The 21,370-nt window shown below is 46.2% G+C and overlaps 1 protein-coding gene across 8 annotated transcripts in view; it reads right to left on the reverse strand.

The window, feature by feature from the left end:
* Positions 1 to 538: 538 nt before the first annotated feature.
* The window catches only part of Urgcp (upregulator of cell proliferation), a 35,332-nt gene continuing 14,500 nt past the window's right edge, over positions 539 to 21,370 (reverse strand). For 2 of the 8 annotated variants that reach the window (XM_050141241.1, XM_050141238.1), the window contains exons 2-6: positions 14,902 to 14,928; positions 14,424 to 14,494; positions 10,379 to 10,429; positions 10,109 to 10,147; positions 539 to 5,824 (exon numbers count right to left, since the gene is read on the reverse strand). In XM_050141241.1, the coding sequence (XP_049997198.1) occupies positions 3,240 to 5,824; positions 10,109 to 10,147; positions 10,379 to 10,412 (2,658 nt within the window). In that variant the 5' untranslated portion in view covers positions 10,413 to 10,429; positions 14,424 to 14,494; positions 14,902 to 14,928 and the 3' untranslated portion in view covers positions 539 to 3,239. The other 6 variants (XM_050141237.1, XM_050141242.1, XM_050141244.1 and 3 more) reach the window with 6 other exon arrangements.

A 21,370-nucleotide genomic window follows, 5' to 3' on the forward strand; every position in this document is an offset into this window, starting at 1 on the left:
CTCCTCTTACCCAGTCAGTAAACAAGAACCCAGCACTTTTCCTGAGAAGTCAACCACTGAAGCCCACAAGCTAAAGCAGAAAGCAGCAGCACAGGAAGCCTGTGCAGCCTCCTACCTCATTCTTCCTGTGGAGTCATGGTTTAGCACACACCACACCTAACTTCAGCCCCAGGGCCCCGAGAATGCTCTCCCCTGACATCGGAGCCAAGGGCACTTAGGAAGGCCGAACAGCCCGCTGCTCAAGTCCGGGAAATTACTCGGGGTCCAGCTGAAGTTTGACTGTCAAGAGCAGTCCTGAAAACCTCTCCTAGGTCTTGGGCTAGAAACGTTAGCCCTTCAAATAGGCATGGAGAGCGGGCAAGTGACTTCCTGAAGTCAGCCAGCTCAGGCAGACCTCTTCTGTTCCGATGGTCTCTCTTGGCTTAGCTAACAGTCACAGAATTCTTCTAACATGTCCTGTTTGCAGGGGAGCCCCCTGAATGCCTCACCGAGACTAGTTTGTTGTCCAGGTTTGAAACATAAAGCAGCTGGGTCCTGATGATAGATGGAGTAACTTTATTAAGACGTTTAATGTTATTTAGCATTTTGGTTTGAGACAGGGTCCAGAGCTCACTATGTAGACCAGACTGACCTTGAACTTACAGGGATCTACCGGCCTCTGCCTCTTGAGTGGTCGAGGTATTTTTAGATAGGATCTCACCATGTACACAAGCTGGTCTTGAGCTATTCTCTTTCCTCAGTTTCCCAAATGCTCAGAATACAGATATGTAACCCCATACCCTGTCCCTTTGAAACTCTAATAAAAGTTATAAAACTAAAAACTCTCTGCATATATATAAATCTTAGGAATCCAGATTGAATTTTATTTCTAGGTTATGGACAGACTTCATGTAAAACACACCTTTTATGTTCCTGAAGATAGGGGGTCTTGCTGTATACACCTTTATATTCTTGGAGATGGGGGTCTTGCTGTATAACCCAGACTGACCCTGGGCTTTGAAAATCCTTGTCTCTCAAACACTGGCATCACAGCTATGCACCAATAACCCCAGCTAAAGACTCTTTCTCAGCTGTCATCAATCCTGACTTCCTTGTCTCAGATTTTAGGAACAATTTAAGGATACTGGTTGAAATTCAACAATTTTGAACTTCTAAGTGTGGAACTCTTGACTTGGCAGTGGTGGCGCACACCTTTAATCCCAGCACTCGAGAGGCAGAGGCAGGCGGATCTCTGTGAGTTTGTGGCCAGCCTGGTCTACAGAGCTAGTTCCAGGACAGGTTCCAAAGCCACAGAGAAACCATGTCTTGAAAAAAGAAAGAAAAGAAAGAGTGGGACTCTGAAGGTGGATGCCCTAGCTTTATTATTAGCATGTGTGATGTGCATACCGGGGAAGGTGGCATGGCATGACATGTGTGGAGGTCAGGGGACTCCTTTATGGAGGGTTCTCTCCTCCAGTTTTACATGTGTTCCGGGGAATGAATCCAAGTTGCCATGCTTTGCCGCAAGTGCCTGTGCCCTGTGAGCTACCGCACAGGCCCTCTGCCAGCAACAATTCTGAGAGCTATTTCTTGTGCTTCAGTGTAAATTTGGTGCTAGGAATGCTGGGTGAAATTTCTGCAGTGTGGGAAGGTGCCAGGGAAGTTTCTGTAGATCTGGCAGGAAAAGGGGAAGGGTGTTTTTGTTGTTTTTATTGTTACTTACTGGTTGGATTTTGTTTGTTTTTTGTAGCCCTGGCTGTCCTAGAACTAGCTCTGTAGACCAGGCTAGCCTCAAACTCACAGAGATCCACCTGCTTCTGCCTCCTAAGTACTGGGATTAAAAGTGTGCACCACCACGCCCAGCTGGCAGACGTGAATCTTAAGGTAAAGAAAGGTTTGTTACTTCCAACTGAATCAGCACAGTATGGTCATCTTAACGCTCTGAGCAGGTCAAAGTTTCAAGGTCTGAGAGCCAGAGTCCCCTTTTCTTAACCGGGTCTGATAGCAGTTTGCCACGGTTCAGGACCGCTTCCCTCTGCCCACATGTCCAGACCCACCACTGGATCAAGGGACAAGACACAGGGGAGGCTCTCAGGCCACTGCCTGACTTCTGACAAGAAACAAGCAAAAGAAATCCCAAAGCCTCCGCAGCAAGGCACAGTTAAGCAGAAGCTCTTAGGCCTGAGTTGTAGGGGAGTGGGGCTCTGAAACTCAGTGGGGTAACGGCTGATTCCAGCTGAAGAATCAGAGAGGACGAGCTCCAGGCCGTCCCTCACAGGGTGGCTACTTTGCTGAGGAGAGAGGTCAGAATGCTGGGGAAGGTTTAAATGCACAGCAAGCAGGTCCTCTCTACTCATGTCTGCCATGCAGGGACGGCAGTCTGCGACTTCCTACTGTCAACCGCACATGGGGCAGGGACTAAAGTGCTGAAAAGTTACTATGATGGCATTATCCCCAGGCAACAGCCTGCTCCCAGACCCCTCCTCAGGGAAAGGTTGTCCTGAGCACAAGGACAAGGAAGGCACGGAGAGGCAAAACCTACACGCTACTATCATTGGAGCATTCATTCAATTCATTAGTTCAACAAACATTTATTAAGCGCCTATGTGTGCCAGGTCCTAGGGACCCAGAGCTGTATGGTGCTTAGGTCCTGCCCTCAAGCAGCTCACAGTCGAGGGGCAGACAGTAAACACACAAGTGACAATGTGCCATGAAGTGTTGAGGAGAAAGTGTGACAAAGTGCTGGAGCACAAAAGGGTGACTGACGAACACTTCCTGGGCAAGGGTCAGGGAGCGCTTCACACACCAGTACGTAAGCTCAGTGCCATGGCAGTGCCTTGCACTTCGGTGCCACAAAGGCTGGTCCACAAAGGACCGGTGGACTGAATGGAAGCAAAGCCTCTTTTGCTTCTTCAGAACAACCCGCAACATCCCTGTCTGCCAGCACCTGCTGTGACTAAGGGAGCTGTTCCCTAATTCCAGGGACCAGTGAAGGAGCAGCTACCCAAAGGGCCAACTCCCAGGAGCCTCGACATGGGTTAGGGACAGAGAACGCCACTGCTTGGATCACCCCGCCCTGGGCCTCTATTCTCAATATTTCTGAGTCAGTCTGAGACTGCTTCTTAACACTGTGAAAAGGCCCTTAACTCCTGTCTTCCTTCTCAGGTGCAGCAAGCACCAGCCAACCCTCAGGTGCCAAACACAGCCTTGCTGGCTGCTGGCCCAACAGGCCACAGCAGGAGGCCCTACCCTCACGACATTCACAGCCTCCGCACCAGCTCGATGAGCTGCTGAATGTTTTGGTTTTGGCTGGACAAGCCATTCCTGATGTTTTCTAGCAGGCATCTCTTCAATTCAAAAATGGCCTCACTGTAGCCCAGGCTCACAGCGGCCATGGGGGGTGCTCCATGCCACAGGGCTGGGATGTGCCAGACATGCTGCCTCTCTGCCAGGCCTGCCAGTGTCCGGAAGCTGCTACCCTGCTTCTCCACGTGGGTAGCAGCCCTGCCCAGGTCGCTGGGCGGATCCAGGAGCTGCCTCCTGTCTCTTGGCTTGGGGCTGGGGACAGAGAGGTCATGAAGGTTCTGGTAGACAAACTGATAGTTGGGCATGTGCCCTGTTTTTTCTAGCCTTAGAAAAGCATGAAGAATAGCTGGTGGAATGTCCTTCATTTCAGCTAAACTGACCACAGTGACATTGCTTAGCCCCATTAGCAGTGTGGCCAAGGAAGCCTCCAGTTCGAACCTGTCTCCAGCAGAGGGCAAGGCCCCACTGATCAAACCCCCAGAGTCTATGACCAGGATCTGATCACAGCCCAAGTCCTGGCTGAAGCCCTCAGCTACAGGGAGGAGCTGCATGAAGGATCCCCGGGGACTGCAACTCCTCCCCGTGGCAAACCGCAGGCCAAACATGGTGTTAAGGAGTGTAGATTTCCCTGTGCCTGGCACCCCCAGCGCAGAGAGAACCACTAGTCGAGATCTCCTGTCTAGGCGGACATGCAGCTCCTTGAGAAGCCCAGTGACCCAGCGAACAGGGATGCTCAGGGTGGCCCCATCGACCAGCTCCAGCGGCAGCCCACCCAGCAGCAGTTCCACAGCCAGGCCTGGGAAGTGGGCAAAGCGCCTCTGGCCAGCAGGCAGCCTCCCTGCCTCCACCAGGCAGCTCTCGGCCTCATAGAACTGCCCCATCTCCCGCAGGAAATGCTCCACTCCCAAGGGCTCAGGCCAGAAGGGCTCATTCAAGTCTGAGGCCCCACCAAGTTTTGGTCTCAGGGTGAGAAGCGTCTCTGGAGGCTGTCTTGGCCGTGGCGAGCCTAGTCGAGCTAACCCCCACTCCATCCACCTCAGGAAGTACTGCCTCTCACGCAGGGAGGGGCTGCTTATCCCCAGAATGAACTCCTGTACCCCTGAAGTGGGCTCCTGGCCATTCTGCTGCACGCGGAGCTCCAGGACCCGCCGTCTCAGCTCAGCCCGGTGCTTCTCTGGGGGTTCCGAGACCCACGGGAGCTGGCAGAACTCTCTTTCGACTTGGGCTGCCTTCCTTGCAGGGTCTCCCTGCAGCCTCAGCTCGTCTCTCTTGTAGGCATCCACATCCTTGATCTTCCTGATAATCTTCTCCATCCGCTCCTTCGCCTTCTGACACTCCTCAAAGTCCTCATCAATTCTGAGGCCTAACTTCCGTGCCGCGTGTGCCATGTCCTCCACAGACAGCCTCCTGCAGGGAGAGCGCGCCACACTGCATATAATCGCTCGGATCCGCCTCACAAAGCTCTCGTTGTCGGTGCTGCTGACCTTCACGAGGACATGAGAGTGGTCTATCTTCAACACGGGAATCAGCCTGTTGAGGAAGCGCAGGTTTGTGTTCCGTTTCCCTCGGTAGGGACTCAGAATGAAGTAGTACTTTGTGGTTGACTCCTTCATGGAGTACAGCAGTTTGTATTCCTTCTTACTGATGTTGTCAGTCAAAATAAACACAGCAGAGGAGACTTCTGTCAAGAGCTTGAACTGCAGCCAGTGAGACCCAATGTCACCTCTCAAGTTCAGAAAGGCCATAGGCTCTGGGAAAATATCCAGGTCCTCCTTACCACTGGGGAAAAACCAGGAGATTTCTACCAACCCATCTGCAATCTCTCGAGAATTGGTGCCTAAATTGAGGTCCCGATGCCAGAAGCGGTCCCACTGCCGGCGAGCCGGGCTGAGGATGGCATTGAGCAGCTGGGACTTAGAGTTGCTGCTGACATCCATGCGCACGAAGGCAAAGGTGGGCACCCTGGACAGAACCACGCTGTCTTCTCGAAAACTCCCAAGGCCCCGTGGGGACTGGAAACAGCACGTCCGCACAACGCCCCGCAGGGCCCAGAGGAGAAAAGTGTGGTAGTGGTTTTCTGAATCAGGCAATACAAGCGGGAGTGCAAACTGGCAGAGGGACATCTTGAGTAGGACCTCCTGCTGCAGAAAGGTGTCTGAAGACAGCAGGAGAGCACAGAGAAGGTCCAGGGGGTTCACAGGTGTGTCGGGCATGGGCAGCTCAGAGAAGGAGTAGATGTCATCAGCAGCCATGTCCTCAGCCGGGTCCCAGTAGATCATCTCCTCCTCCATCTGGCTCTCCTTCTCGGCAGGCCAGGCATCTGGAGGCATATCCAGCACCATGGTGGTGTTCCTGGCGTCAGAATTAAGGGCCTGCAGCTTCCTGAGGAAATGCCAGGGAAGGTCCTTGGGGACCTGAGGAGCCCAGTTCTTCATGCTGTCAGAACTGATCTGCAGGGAGTCCTGGAGGGTGAGCTTCTGGGCCTGGTATGTCTCCAGGCCCAACAGGGACAGCATTTCCTGGAGCCTGCTTCTCTCCACTGAAGGGAAAAGAAATAAAAATGTTTAGCCTTCATTTTCAAGTCAGGGCCAAGGTAGAGCTGGAGAAAAGCCTAGCAGGAAGGAGTTGGAGAGGACATTCCTCAGAACAGGATGCAGGCCCAAGGGGCCCAGGATTTGCTGGGTTGACCTAAGACTGGAGTAGAAAGTAAAACCCTCTATCAATTGTGCCACCTAACTAAAACATGTAAGGCACTAACTGTAGGAAGGAAGATGGGCTGGCAAGATGACTCCGTGGTTAGAAGCACATACTGCTCTTCCAGAGCAGAGAACAAGTCCAGAGTTCATTTCTCAGGGCCCTTCTCAGGTAGCTCACCCTACTCGTGACTCCAACTCCAGAGATCCTGCAGCCTCTGCGGGCACCGACATCCACATCCATACACCCAGACTCATAACTAAAACGAATCTACAGCCAGGCATGGTGACTCATGCCTTTAATTCCAGTACCAGGGAAGCAGAGGCAGGTACATCTCCTACAAATTCCAGGCTAGCCTGGTCTTCACAGAGCATTCCAGGCCAGCCATGGTCACACACAAAGACCCTATCTTAAAGAAAAGAAAAGAGAAAAAAAGAAAAGAAAAAAGAGAGAAAAAATAAAGAAACAGAAAGAGAGGAGAGGGAGGGAGGGAGGGAGGGAGGGAGGGAGGGAGGGAGGGAGGGAGAGCCAGGAAACTGAAGAGTTACATTTAAGACTCGAGAGGTCATATTAATGCAGTGACTCTTAGTTTTTCTAGGTGTCTGCAACATTTAACTCTGAGCTTAAACCTAAGTAGCTAGAATGAGCAGACATGTTACTTAGGTGCTGAGCTCCACTTCTCAGTCCTCAGACTACAAGGGTATCTACCCCATGCTCAAGCCCAGTCAGGAATCTGGGGGCATGGTGAAACACGCCTGGAACTCCAGAAGCTCAAACAGTAAGACTGATGCAAATTCAAGACCAGCATGGGATACACAGCAAAAGCCTGCCTCAAGACCTGGAGGAAAAATGTCACCAGGAAATTCCCATGAGAGCACAACCTCTAATCACACTCTGGGTTGTTTAATAAATGCTTTCTTGTTTTTTGTTTGTTTGTTTAATCTTTGTTACTAAAACTAGAGACTGTTAAAAGAAAAACAGCAAACCATTGCTCAGCACCCTTTTGCAAACTCAAGACCAGTAATGCCGAGTTCTGGTTTGTGTTATGATTTTGGATTTTTGTGGTGCTGAAGATGGGGAGCCTTCTGCACGCCATGCAAATGCTCTACCATTAAGTTACATCTCCAACTTTATTCATATATCAAGATATATAAACATATATATATTTAAATTCTTATCTTGTTTTATTTTTGTTTTCAAACAGGTTGTTCTACGTAGTCCTAGCTCTCCTGGATCTCACTACATAGCCCTAACTAACCTTAATCTATGCAAACCAGGATGGTCTCACAATTATACATCCACCTGAGCACTGGGATTAGACGTACAAAGCACCACACCCAATGAGCATTGATATTCTAAGACAGTCTCATTATGTAACTCACGCTTGCTGTGGGATAAAGCTTTTGTACATTGTAAAGATTTGTCACTAATATTGGTTTAATAAAACACTGATTGACCAGTAGCCAGGCAGGAAGTATATATAGGTGGGGAAACCAGACTAAGAGAATTCTGGGAAGAGAAAAGGCAGAGATGCAGTCACCACCCAGACACAGAGGAAGCAAGATGAAAATGCTTTACTGAGAAAAGGTACCGAGCCACAAGACTAAACATAGGTAAGAGTTACGGGTTAATTTTTTATTTTTTATTTATTTATTTTTGGTTTTTCAAGACAGGGTTTCTCTATAGATTTGGAGCCTGTCCTGGAACTAGCTCTTGTAGACCAGGCTGCTCTCAAACTCATAGAGATCTGCCTGCCTCTGCCTCCCGAGTGCTGGGATTAAAGGTGTGCGCCACTACTTCCTGGCTAGAATTATGGGTTAAGTTGTAAGAGCTAATTAATAATAAGCCTGAGCTAATAGGTCAAACAGTTTATAATTAATATAAGCCTATGTGTTGTTTCTTTGGGACTCAATGGCTGCAGGACTGGGCAGGACATAAACTCCATCTACACATTCTAGCCTCAAAACTGTTAGGAGTGTATGTGTAAACTATCACTCCCTGTATAATTACTTGGGTTTTGGTGACTGTGAAGGATATTTTGGTTGTCAACTTGATTACATTAAACTTGAAATTTAACTAAAATCAAAAAATGGAGGGCACACCTGAAAGAATTTTTGCTTAATTTTAAATGGGAAGATCCACTTCTAATCTGGATCTTTGAGTTGAGGTGGTAAGACACACCTTTAATCCAGATCTCTTGTGGTGGGAAGACCCACCTCCAATCTGGACCAAACCTTCTGCTGGAAGCCTATATAGACACAAAAGGAGGAAGTTATTGCTGTTTGTCTGCTTGTTCTCACCCTACTAGCACGTCCATTTCTTCACTTGCATTAGAATTACTCCTTTGGGATTCTGGCATATACTGAGGACAAACTCAGACATCCAGCCTTATGGATTGACCAACTACTGGTCAATCTTTGGACCTTCTGTTCATAGGCAGCCACTGTTGGACTAGCTGGACCACAGCCTACAAGCCATTCTAATAAATTCCCTTTCTTTATATAAAGCTTCATTCTCTAAGTTCCATTACTCTATAGAACCCTGACTAATGCAGTCACAATAAGACATCTGGTGTGGACTGAGGCCTGGTAGACACTGAATGTCACCCTGTATAATGCAAACTTTATAAGTTAATGATCATAAAATTCTAACTGTATCCAGATCTTGGCCTGGCAGCTTACCAATGTTCATACCCAATATAAGTGGTTCACTTCTTATTTATTTATATATGTATTTATTTATTTTGCAGTACTGAAATGGAACCAACATGCTAGGCAGTATTTCACCATTGAGCTACATTTCTAGCTCTTTTTCTTATTCTTTAACAATGAAGGTGGGGAGGAGGGGATGGTGCCCCCAGTCTTGTCTCAAACCTGTGAATAGATTCAATCTTTCTGCATCTACCTTGGAACTACAGGCATATAACACCATAAGTGTCCAATAACATTGGTTTTAGGGCTCAGGCTTCTAAACTTATTTGTACAGGTGAGCTATGGCACATGTCTAGAGGTGAGAGAAAAACCTGTAGGAGTCCTGAGGAGCCAGCTCTGGTCATCAGGTTCGGTAGCCAGCTCTTTTACCTCTGAGCCATCTTGCCAGTTCAGGGCTCCGAGTTCTACAGCAATATGGCTGAAGGATCACTTGAGAAGTTACAGGGGGAGGGGGTGGATGCTGTGAATTTGTTTTAAAAACAGAACAACTAGCCTGGTAATATGGTTCAGCAGATAAACCACTTACCTCCAGACCTAGTGACCTGAGTTTGATCCCTGGTATCCACATGGCAGAAGGAGAAAACAGATCCTCACATTTTAATTTTAAAAAAATCTATTTTTCCTTTATGTATATGTGTATTTTAACTGTGTATTATGTGCATGCAGTACCCAAAGAGGCCAGAAGAGGGCATCAGATCCTTCTGGAACTGGAGTAACAGAGAGCTATTAGCCACCAAGTTGGTGCTATGAACCAAACCCAGGTCCTCTGCAAGAGCAACAAGTAGTGCTCTTAACCACTGAGTCATCTCTCCAGCCCAAAATAAATATAATTATAAAAATAAATAAAAACAGAAAAACTACACAGGAATACTTTGCTTTGGCAGAAAATCTACATAACTATTACTCAGGTTTCCCTGTTATGCCCAAATGAAGCCAGGCACACACAACAACCATTGTTGCTTAAACAGCATGATCATCAAAGCAACTTGGGAAAATCACAAAAAAAATAAAATTATTCTACATATGTACCTTAGGAGACCATTCAGCAACTCTGGGCCCAAGTTTGCAATATGCAAATGAAGCTATTGCTAGAGTTCCTAAGTTTTGATAACTGAACATTAGAAACACTTCAGGAACTTGCTAAAAATAAGATACATGAGGAAGCCTCCACTCACAAAGACAGTAACTCACGGTGACAGTATAAATAAGTTAAAGGAACAACTGGTTACTCCATAGTAAGTTTCCAGTGGTTTGGTTTTTAGCAACATTACTAATAGTTCATAAAGGGGTGATAGACAAGAAGGGTCTACAGTCAAATACCAAGGTGATGTGATACAGGCAAGTTTAGGAATTAGCCACCTATAGGGTGCTCTCCTCCAGTAGAATGGAAAGCTGGAAAAAAAGGACAAAATGCAGACCTGTCGGGAAGTCACTATCCTGAGCCTCGTTTGCACCATCTGTGAGAAAAGCAAAGGGAAATAAAGGGGTTAATCTAATAACTTGAAATTAATGTCAAATAGACTGACAAAGTAAATTAAGGGAAACAAATCCAAACCCTCTTTTTTAAAAACCAAAGCTGTAATTCCTAGAAATATAACCACACAAACCATCACGTCCTAGCTGTTTTTCACTTGCATCCACACCCTCACCTTCCCAACCCAGTCTGTCCTCAGTCCCACAGTTTCTACCTCCATAATGGAACCCGCAGTCATCTCCTTCCATTTCTCTCCATTCCAAATCTAGAAAGAAAGGGTACAGACGTTCACTTCATTAGCAGTTAGAGCCTTTCTACCAAGAAGTCTGCAGCAGCCTCTGCCGACTGTTGGGACTACAGTGAGCATTCCTCAAATACTCAGGAGCAGAAGTATCTCCAGGTTAGATTCTGGAATAAGCCAAGCTTAAACAGAAACAAAGACTGGAAATAAAGCTACAGCTCTAATATGGTTTTTTAAATCAACCTTATGATCTCCCCGTAATTAATAGATAAACCTTTTTGGTTTTTGTGGTTTTGAGGGTTTCTCTGCACAGTACTAGCTGTCCTGTAGACCAGGCTGGCCTCGAACTCACAGAGATCTACTTGCCTCTGCCTCCAAATTGCTGGGATAAATCTAACATTTTTTTTTGTTTTTTTTTTTAATTTATTTATTTATTAATTAATTAAAGATTTCTGTCTCTTCCCCACCGCCACCTCCCCTTTCCCTCCCCCTCCCCCAATCAAGTCCCCTCCCTCGTCAGCCCAAAGAGCAATCAGGGTTCCCTGCCCTGTGGGAAGTCCAAGGACCACCCACCTCCATCCAGGTCTAAATCTAACATTTTAAACTGTCTCTTTTGATAATTTTTCTGGAAAAAGAGAAAAATAAAGGGGGGTGGCTATTGGAAGCAGGATGATTTGAATAAAAACACAAAAGGACTCAAGAATCAAATCACAATGTCCAGAAATTAAAAACATACTTACTCAAAGTAAAAATAAGAGTCTAAAAAAATAATTTTTCCCAAAGAATTCAAAATGTAGTGTGAAGAGAAAAAATAACTAGAGAAGAAAATAATAGCCAAGTACAGGGGTTGGAGAGAGCTCCGGGGTTAAAAGCACTTGATGCTCTTGCAGAGAGGGCCAAGGTTCAGTTCCTACAAGGTGGTTCATAACTGCCTGTGACCCCAGTTCAGGGAAACAATACCCTCCTTTGGCCTTCTATGGGCACTACACACACATAGTGTACATAAATGCAGGCAAAATAAACATTTTTTTGGTTTTGGGGGTTTGTTGTTGTTGCTGTTGTTGCTTTGAGACAGGGTCTCTATGTAGCTCTGGATGTCCTGGAACTTGCTATGAGGTGAAGCTGGCCTCAAACTCACAGAGCTCCATTTGCTTCTGGCTCCTGAGTGCTGGGATTACAGCTGTAGAGCACTATGTAAGACTGATAGTTTTTTAAGAGGCTGACCTGATGGCACATGTCTGTAATCCTAGGCTGCCCCTCGGGAAAGTAGCAAGTTAAAGAAGTAATTGGATTACTCTGAGTTTCAGACCAATATTTGCAATTTAACAAACTATGTTTTAATAAAACAAAAAGGCGAGAAGGGGGTATAACTGTGACTCAGGGGTAAGCCTGACATAGCAGGTCCTGTGAGAACTGTCCCAAGCCCAGGTGGAGGAACTGAAAGTGGGGCGCTGTGAGCCACAAGCATGATACAGTAACAGAACAGCTAGCAGACCACTAGACAGAATCACAGGAGTGCATTCCAATGAGAAACCCGATCTGCAGAGCTTCGGGAACACCCGTCTTTTGACGGAATTTGTCAATTCTGTAAACATCTTGTGAAGCCATAGCCTTCCTCCTTTCTATAGTGGGACTCATCCCGAAACATCCCAGCAGTGTATAAATCATTCCTTAGACATGACTTTTCCTGTACTGGCAATTGGATAGGGAGGGCCCTGGTATGAAAGCATTCACTCAACTAAACCTCATTGACTGCACTTCTGACAAGGAAGGGACCTCTGCTCTGGACCACATGGGAACCTCAACGGAACAGGCATTGAGCAGGGGGTAGCACATCTACCTTTACTGATAGGTCTGGGCGGCCCTAAAATCTCCGACAGCCAGCTCAGGAGAGTATAACCTACTGGTCTTTGCTCTACCCTAACAAGCTATTAATATTCTATACTTACTTCCACCTCGATTTCACTGACACAAGATCTTAATCTAGAAAATTAACTGTTTGTGCCTTTACCCCTAGAAATACTGGGAAAAAAGCTTAGATTGTTAAACCAGCCCCAGAGGAAGGAATTCCTTCTCATCTGGGTGCCAGAGGATACAGCACCCCACAGCACCCTGTTGGCCCCAGGGGGGCCAAGCGCCATCTACAGCTTATGCTGGTTGCCATGGTTACCACAAAACTGTGTTCCCAGCCACCACTGAAACAGAAGTGCTCACAAAGTGCAACAGCACTGCGTCGTTTTTCTCTACAATTATTAATCACAGACTTCTAGCCTAACCAGTTAGTACACAAACCCCCTTTTTCCCGTTTTAGGATTCTGTACTGACTTAATCCTCCCGGTATCTATAGGGAGGTATCTACAGCCATGCCCCCTCTGAGACAGTAGTAAGACAACTGGTGCCTGCTTCATTCATCTTGCTAGCCCTAAGAGATGCATACTCAGCATCACTAATATTTACCAGAGAATTGTTAACTATGTTTGTGTGATATATAAACTGGAAACGGTTGGGATTGGGAGGAACACTGAGAAGAAACATTGAAAGGGAACAGCGAGAAACATCAAGGGAAGCATTGAAAGGGCACTGGAGAAAGCACTGGAGGGAGCACAGGAAAAATAAATAGAACACATGTGAATTAATTTATTTATCCTCAGGCCTTTTTAGTCAGTTTTCACCTGCTATAGCTTTCTTTCTAAATCCTGAGAGGTTTAGGGGGGCTGGTCCCCCCAACATAAGCCTCGACAGTGGAGTATTAAAGCATTCTCACTGAAACAAAGTGATCCTTCTCTCCCGATTATTACAGCACCTAACACATGCTTGCTAATTTTCCATCAAGACATAGGCTATTTGTTACCAAGCAGTAAATAAACATCTACCATGTGACACCTCAAGGCTGTTAATGCTGGTTAGAATAAAGCTCATAGGTGGTCCCACACCATACACAACAAATTACCTTAAAATGAATAAACAATATAACCGTAAGAATTAAAAATCATTAAACTCAAAGCCAGGTGGTGGTGGCACTAGCCTTTAATCCCAGCACTCAGAGGCAGAGGCAGGTGGATCACTGAGTTCAGGGCCAGCCTGGTAGACAGAGCAAATTCTGGGATATCAGAACTACACAGAGAAACCCTGTCTTGAACCCTACCCCACCCCCCGAAATCATGAAACTCTTAGCAGACATGTGAGTAAATCTCTGTAACCTTGGACTTCATGCTGGATTCTTAGATGTGATGCTAAAGAGGCAGTTGACAAAAGCAAAAGATAAGTAAAAACATTGTGCATCAAAGAAAAATATCGAGAAAGTGAAAACCGACAGGCATTGTGGCTACACCTTTAGTTCTAGTACTCAGAAGCAAAAGCAGACAGATCTCTGTGAGTCTGAGGCCAGTCTGGTCTACAAAGTAAGTTCCAAGCCAGTCAGAGCTATTTAGTGAGAACCTGTCTTTTTAAAAAAAAAAAAGTGAAAGCCTGGTGTTGGTGGCGCACACCTTTAATCCCAGTACTCGGGAGGCAAAGACAGACAAATCTCTGTGAGTTCAAGGCCAGCCTGGTATACAGAGTGAGTTCCTGGATGGCCAGAGCTACACAGAGAAACCCTGTCTTGAAAAAAGTAAAAGCAGAGCTGGGAATGTACTCAAGGGCACAGTACTCTATATTTTGAGGCCCTGGGTTTGAATCCTAGCAGCAAAAACAACAACAACAAAACACACAACACACAGACATACACACAGTGAGAGGTAAACACAATGGGACAAAATATTTACATATTATGTACCTGTGTCTCCAGTAAAGGTCTAGTATTTGCACAACTTATAGCTTTATAAGAAAAGAAACAATAACGCCAATGAAGTATGCAGAGACTTGAACATCTTAAGATGGAATCTCTTCTACAGAGAGAAACAAAGCCTTGAGTTTGTTTGCGAGGTCCAGAGTAACCCAGCCCACGAAGAGTGCAGACTCCAGAATCCCAACAGACAGAAGAAACCCAGCTATTTCAGAACGGTCCAGTCTGGTTTACCTGCGATTGCCACGGATGTTTGGCTGTCTGAAGCTTTTACTTCTGGGGCCACTTCTCCCAGATCTGAATGCCTGAAAATTTTTCAGAAGAAAATTATCAATAAAATAATACACTACCACTTTCACCTAATCAAATCTGCTGCATATGCTGCATATAAATAACTTTTGGGGAGCTTTTAAGAACTCTAACTCAGGCTGTTGAAATGACTCAGTGGTGAAGAACACATACTACTCTTCTGCAGGACCTGAATTCAGTTCCCAGCACCTACACATACACATATAAGAATAAAATCTTTTAAGACTATTAATTCTGGATCCATTGCAGATCCACGAAATAAGACCCTCTGGGAGGTGGTCCTGGGTATCTCTGCTTTTGAAGTATTCTCTATGACTCCAACGTACTGTCTAACGGAGACACACTAGCCTGCAAATACCACCAGAGCTTCTGGCCACTCGGAAAGACTCAAAAGCATACATACCCTTTGACCAGTAATTCCACTTCTATCCTAAGGGAAAAATGAAGACTTGGTTACAAAGATGTTTATGTGAGCTCCCTATTCTACAGCAAAAGCTATCAAAGCCCAGTAACAGAATCACAGTCCTGTTCTGCAATCAGCACACAGAGGCTATGGGCTTTTTTGTGAGTAGAGCAACATTAGGCAAACTATTATGGAAGAACACTGAAGGCATGCTGGTTAGTAGGGAATGAGTTACAGGACAACGTAATATAAAGATGATGAAATTATGGATGTTTAGAGAGAGATCTAGAAATGTTCACCCCAAATGTCTATAGTGTAGAGCTGTGTGTGGTAGCACACCTGGAACCCGGCACTCAAGTGCTGAGGAGGAGTGTCTCAGTTTCAAGGCCAGCCTGGTTAACACAGCAAGACCCTGTCTCAAACAAACACACAGTGTAGGCAGGAAAGGGTGATCATTTCTGTTTGTTTTCATTTTGTGCATGTGTGTGGCAGAGGTACAAATCCAGGGCCACCCACATGTTAAATGCTCTACCACTAATCTATAACCCCCAACCCAACACTACAGAAGCTGAGGTAGGACAACTGCAAGTTCCAAGCCCAAACAAGGCTACAAAGATGGACCCTGTATTCAAAAAATCATTTTAGGTGTGTCGTAGAAAAAGCAAACATGAGCCAGATATGGTTCAGCAGGCAAAAGGGCTTACTGACAAACCTGACACCTGAGTTCCACCCTAATAACCCATGAAAGCAGCTAGATGCAGGAGCACCCCTAGACCCCAGAATTCCTCTGGCAAGAGATGAGACTGAAGGCAGAGATGGGAGAACAGGCCAGCCAGTCTACGGTAACCAAAAGGACAGCAACAGCAGAGGAGAGACCCCCATCTCAAAAGCAAGATGGAAGAAGAAAGCAGACTCCTGAAAAGCTGTCCTCTGACTTCCACATGTGCACATAAGAGTGCCTTACATATATATACACACACATACATAACACACACCAATGAGCACACGTGTACACTTGACATGTACATGTACATGCATACATGCACACACATATAAACACAAGTGCATACATGCATGCACACACACAATTCTTTAAAAAAGAGAGCAAGCGGCCAGGCGGTGGTGGTACACACCTTTAATCTCAGCTGGGGCAGGGAGGGCAGCATGGACAGACACAGAAGAAGGTGGATCTGAGTTCGAGGCCAGCCTGGTCTACACAACGAATTTCAGGACAGTCAGGGCTACACAGAGAAACCTAGAAGAAGAAAACAACAACAAAAGAGAGAGAGAGAGAGAGAGAGGAGAGAGAGAGAGAGAGAGAGAGAGAGAGAGAGAGAGAGAGAGAGAGAGAGAGAGAGAGAGAGAGAAGAAAAGTGGGAACAAGCAAACCTGAGGGTAAAGGTTCTGACTGAAGATGAACACATGAATACTGGGCATCCATACTCAGATGTGTGCACACACCTATGTCCATGCGTGTCTGTTTGTACCTGTGTGTTTCCTGTCTCTGTGTCAGACAGAGCGGAGCTATGAGCATGTCATTCTTTACTGTCACTTCTCACACGAGAACTCAGGACTTCTTGGAGATGCTGGCTGACACCTTGACTGAGGGAGAGAAGAGGACCCAATCACTTAGATGTGGATGAACAGAAACTCTACAAAGTCTTAGGGATGTCTCTGAATTTATGCAGCTGCTCAAGTGGTATGGGAAGTCCTGTATGTGTGTTGCTTTTATTGGTTAATAAAGAAGCTGCTTTCGGCCAATGGCTTAACAGAATACAGCCAGGCTGGGAGAGATACACAGAGAGAGAGAGAGAGAGTGTGTAGCCGGAGTCAAGTGAGAAGCCATGTAGCTGCCACTGGAGACAGACACCTCCTCTGGAGCCCTCCAAAACTTTGTCAGTAGGCCACGACTGTGTGTTGATACACAGATGAATAGAAATGGGTTAATTTAAGATACGAGTTAGCCAGAAGTACGCTTAAGCTATTGGCCAACCAGTATTTCAAATAATATGGTTTCTGTGTGATTATTTCGAGTCTGGGCAGCCAGGAACAAACAAACAGCCTCCAACTACACTCAAGGGATTCCCACTTACCAAAACTGGAATAACACGACCAGGAAAAGAATAAAATATAATCAGTAAAATGACAGAGCTGGAGAGATGGCTCAGTGATTAGGAGCACACATTGCTCTTGTAGAGGACCTGGGTTCTATTCCCAGTACCCATATGGTGGCTCACAACCATCTACAGCGCCAGTTTCAGGGGTCCTCTTCTAACACCAAGCAGGCATATGGTGCACATGATACACATATGCAGGAAAAACATTCATATGTATAAATAAATCTAAAAAATAAAAAAGACCGAAAACCAATTCAGTAGTGGGGGGTGCATGCCTTTAATCCCAGCATGTAGAAGGCAGAGGCAAGGAGATCTTTGTGAGTTCACCTACGGCTTCATAGTGAGATCCTGTCTCAGAACAAAATCCTGAAAAGCAAATGAATTTGTCCATATAGGTAATAAACAGCTCAAGCACTCTTGCTCACAGAATAATAAAAGTGGAAGCATTTCAACATTAACTGTGCCATCAAGCCCAGCAGTGATGGCGCACACCTTAAATCCTAGTACTTGGGAGGCAAAGATAAAGGCAGGTGGATCTCTGAGTTTGAGGCCACCCCAGTTTACAGAGTAAGTTCTGGGATAGCCAGGACTACACAGAGAAACCCTGTCTCCAAACAAACAAACAAACAAAGAACAGTACCACCCTTCAACTACTGAAATCAGAGTAGTGTCAAGCAAAAGTGAAGGGCCAGCAGGGCTAATGGGGGACAAGCTGTCTGCTTAGTCCTAGAGTGTCCCTAAGAGGTGCAGGGAGAAAACAACAACGGTGATTACCACAGAGTCAAGTGATACTTCCTGAGTTGATCCCAACTAATCTTAACAATGAAGTCAGGCCTTAGTGTGGACCCACTGTGGCCTCTAAGTGTTCTGTCCAAGAAGGCAAAACCAGGCCATAACAAACTGAAAACAAATGGCATTATACCAGAGGGTGAGAGATAAAGTATGACATGTATGTCATAAGACAAAGGAATCATTCCAGAAAACCAAACACAACAGCTGATCCTAGATTATATCCTGAAGAAGAAATTTGGGGGCAAAATAAAAATGAAATATGGGTCCAATCAATGTTAACTATGCTGTGGTTATATAATGGAATATCTTATTTCTTAGGAAACAGAGACAGAAGGGCCTAAGGGGAAAAGTACCAGGAAGAAAGCAACTGACTCTCAGGCTGAATGTACTTGGTACCTCAAAGTTCATTATGCCCAAAGCCTAAAACCAACATGATGGTATTTGGAGTGGGGTTTTGGAAGGTGATTAGAAAAGCTCTCAAGAATGGGATTATTAAGTAACAAAAGAGGCCCTCAAAAAAGGAAGGAAGGAAGGAAGGAAGGAAGGAAGGAAGGAAGGAAGGAAGGAAGGAAGGAAGGAAAAAAGGAGAGTCTGGCCGGGATGTAGGTCAGTGGTGGGGCACTGGCATGGCATGTGCAAGGCCCTGGTCTGAGGGCAGGACGACAAGTGAGACAGAACGAACAGAGTGAAATGATGCAGGAGGTCAGCAAGATGCTCAGAGGATTAAGGTACTTGCTGCCAGGCCTGACAACCTGAACACAATCCCATCCATCAACATGATGGAAGGAGAGAACAAGCTATCCCGACTTCCACATGCTTGCATGCTTACAGGTGTACACACAGGTACATATGCACTCATGCATGTGCACATACACACTAAATAAACAAAACAGAAATTTAGTGTGTCTGGTTAAACACAGTTACTCAGAACAGAAGCTGCAGGCTTGGCTCAGAGGTTCAAAGACATTGCCAGAGGATCTCAGGCAGGGCTAAGCCAGGAAGCAGGTTTCTACAGCTCAGGACTTTGGTCCAGCCATGTTCTAAGCCTAGACACTCACCCCTAGGACATATATTCTGTCCAGTATTCAGGACAGGAATCTGACTTCACTCCTTTCTGTTCTACACAAGGAAACGGTAAGCATGCAGCAGTCAAAGGACGGCCTCGCAATCATGCTCATAGAAGAGTGTCTGTTGGCAAGTTCTGGGCTTCGATCCCTGCTGGCAAACCATGTCACAACTGGGATGTGCAAACCATGGTTTGCAGGTCCACTGCTGCTCCTGAGGTATCAGGTTTAGCTGGAGGCAGAGTCAGCCTTGTTGCTAGTGCCTTTCCATCTGCAGCTTCACTAAATACATGATGTCCTCTAGCAGTTTAACAGACTGTTGTGCCCCTCTAAGTACTTATGCTGCAGTCTTCCCCCAGTGATTCTATCTGAACTTGAGATCTAGAAGTAGCTTAGATCAAGGCAGGCAACAAGGTGAGGCCTTCATGTGACGGGATGAGTGACCTCTAAAGAGGGCCACTCTCGCCTGCAGACACAGAAATAGGGCCCCCACCAGAAACCAAATCTCACGACCCTAATCGGCTATCTCAAGATCTGTGAGAAGAGCAGTCAATAGCTGTGACTGATGCCTTCAGTCTATGGCCTCTTACAGCAGCTCGTGTGGCTCCCAGCCGCACTACAAAGAGGACAGCAGGGCTCAGAGAAGTGTGCCCACATTATCAAATATGGCTGGGACCCAACATGTGCTGCTTCCTTTCTACCTCTGTTATTAATGATTTTGCAAAACTTTTGTTTCATCTTTTTTTTCCTATGGCACTGAGAGTTGACAAGCATAGGTAAGTACAGGCACAGGACGTGTACCAATAATCAGCCTACAGTGGGCACGTGTACCAATCAGCCTACGGTGGGCATGGGTACCAATCAGCCTACGGTGGGCATGTGTGCCAATCAGCCTACTGTGGGCATGGGTACCAATCAGCCTACGGTGGGCATGGGTACCAATCAGCCTACTGTGGGCATGGGTACCAATCAGCCTACAGTGGGCACGTGTACCAATCAGCCTACTGTGGGCATGGGTACCAATCAGCCTATGGTGGGCATGGGTACCAATCAGCCTACAGTGAACATGTGTGCCAATCAGCCTACGGTGGGCACAAACAAAGGAGCTTGACTTAGAGTAAGCACAGATAACCACTCACCAACTGTAAACACTAGGGGTTACTAACTACTTTGGATAATAAACAACATCTCTATTTTTGAAGTTCCCTTCCCCTTATGCCCTCCATTTCCAGAAAGTGGCAGGAAAGCCTAAGCTTCCTCTCTTCCTTTGGTACTAACTGGGGACCCTCAACCTAAAGCAAAACAATATCCCAAGACATTCGCTCTGAGATATAAATGTTTAAAAACCGTGTGGATGTGTGCTGTGGGTTGAACTGTTTGTGACCCTACTTGGAAACAATATCCTTGCAAGCCTAATTAGCTAAATTAAAATAAGGTCACAGTCAGGTAAGGCGGTTCATGCCTGTAATCTAAGCTCTTAGGACGCCGAGGCAGGAGGTTTATGGCTAGTTTGATGGCAGCCTGACCTATCTAGTGAGTTCAAGTCCATCCAGAGCTATAGAGAAGATGAGTAAGTCATGATGGGGTGGGGTGGGCCTCAACAGAGTGAGCAGTTTCCTATGAAGAGAGGACAAGTTGGACATACACGTGCAAGTCAAGAAAAGTCAAGTACTGTGCACAGTCATCCAGAACGCTTGGTTTTGGAAGTCTCCAGAATGGTGAGAACAAGCATTTTGTCAGGTACCTATCTGTAGTCGGTGCATAGCAGTTTCCTCCCAGATTAAAACCTTCCATCTTGGAGGGAAAGCTCTTAAGACACAGTGTAAAGGGAAAGGAGAGTATTCTGGGGCCAGGGAAATACCCCATCCTTCAGAGAAGCTCATTAACGACAGAAATTAAACAACCCAAAACAAATTCAGGAAGTCTCTGAAACTGAGCACATTCACTTGGCCCCTCCCTCCCAAGAATAAACAGTAAAGATAATCACGCTGCACAGAAGACTCTGAGACAAGCCCAGCAGCCTAGAAGAAGCAGGGAGCAAATGCAGGATCCCAGAAGAGGCTCAGACCAGACCAGGCAACTGACAGAAGCAGAGACCAGCTCTGCTTCCCAGACCTGCAAAGGACACTCTTATCTGCGGAGCTTCCTGCAGCTGAGCAGTGGGCTCAGGTCCCAGCTCTGTGAGCTGTCACTCATGCTGGATGGGCTTTGGTGATGCAGCTGCCTTTGAGTCATTTCTGCTCCTATATGTAACCCTAATAAAACTGAATGGATCATCAAATTGGACTTCCTTGGGATCAGTACTTGGTCTGTCATGGGCTCCGTGATCTGGGGTGAGTATAGATGTGTGTTCCATCTCTGTAAGAAAAGTCTATCACACAACAGTAGTGCCTTGTGACACCAGCCACAGGGAACGAGCACAGTGTATGTGTGGCTCAACAGCTGTGTCACCTCATCACCTCAGTCCTAACAGCTCCCTTTCTATGTGCCTGATTC

The sequence above is a fragment of the Alexandromys fortis genome, unplaced genomic scaffold (genome assembly GCF_014885135.2).
Source record: "Alexandromys fortis isolate MF-2015 unplaced genomic scaffold, M_Fortis_MF-2015_v1.1 scaffold_7, whole genome shotgun sequence".
In the NCBI taxonomy this organism is placed as follows: domain Eukaryota; kingdom Metazoa; phylum Chordata; class Mammalia; order Rodentia; family Cricetidae; genus Alexandromys; species Alexandromys fortis.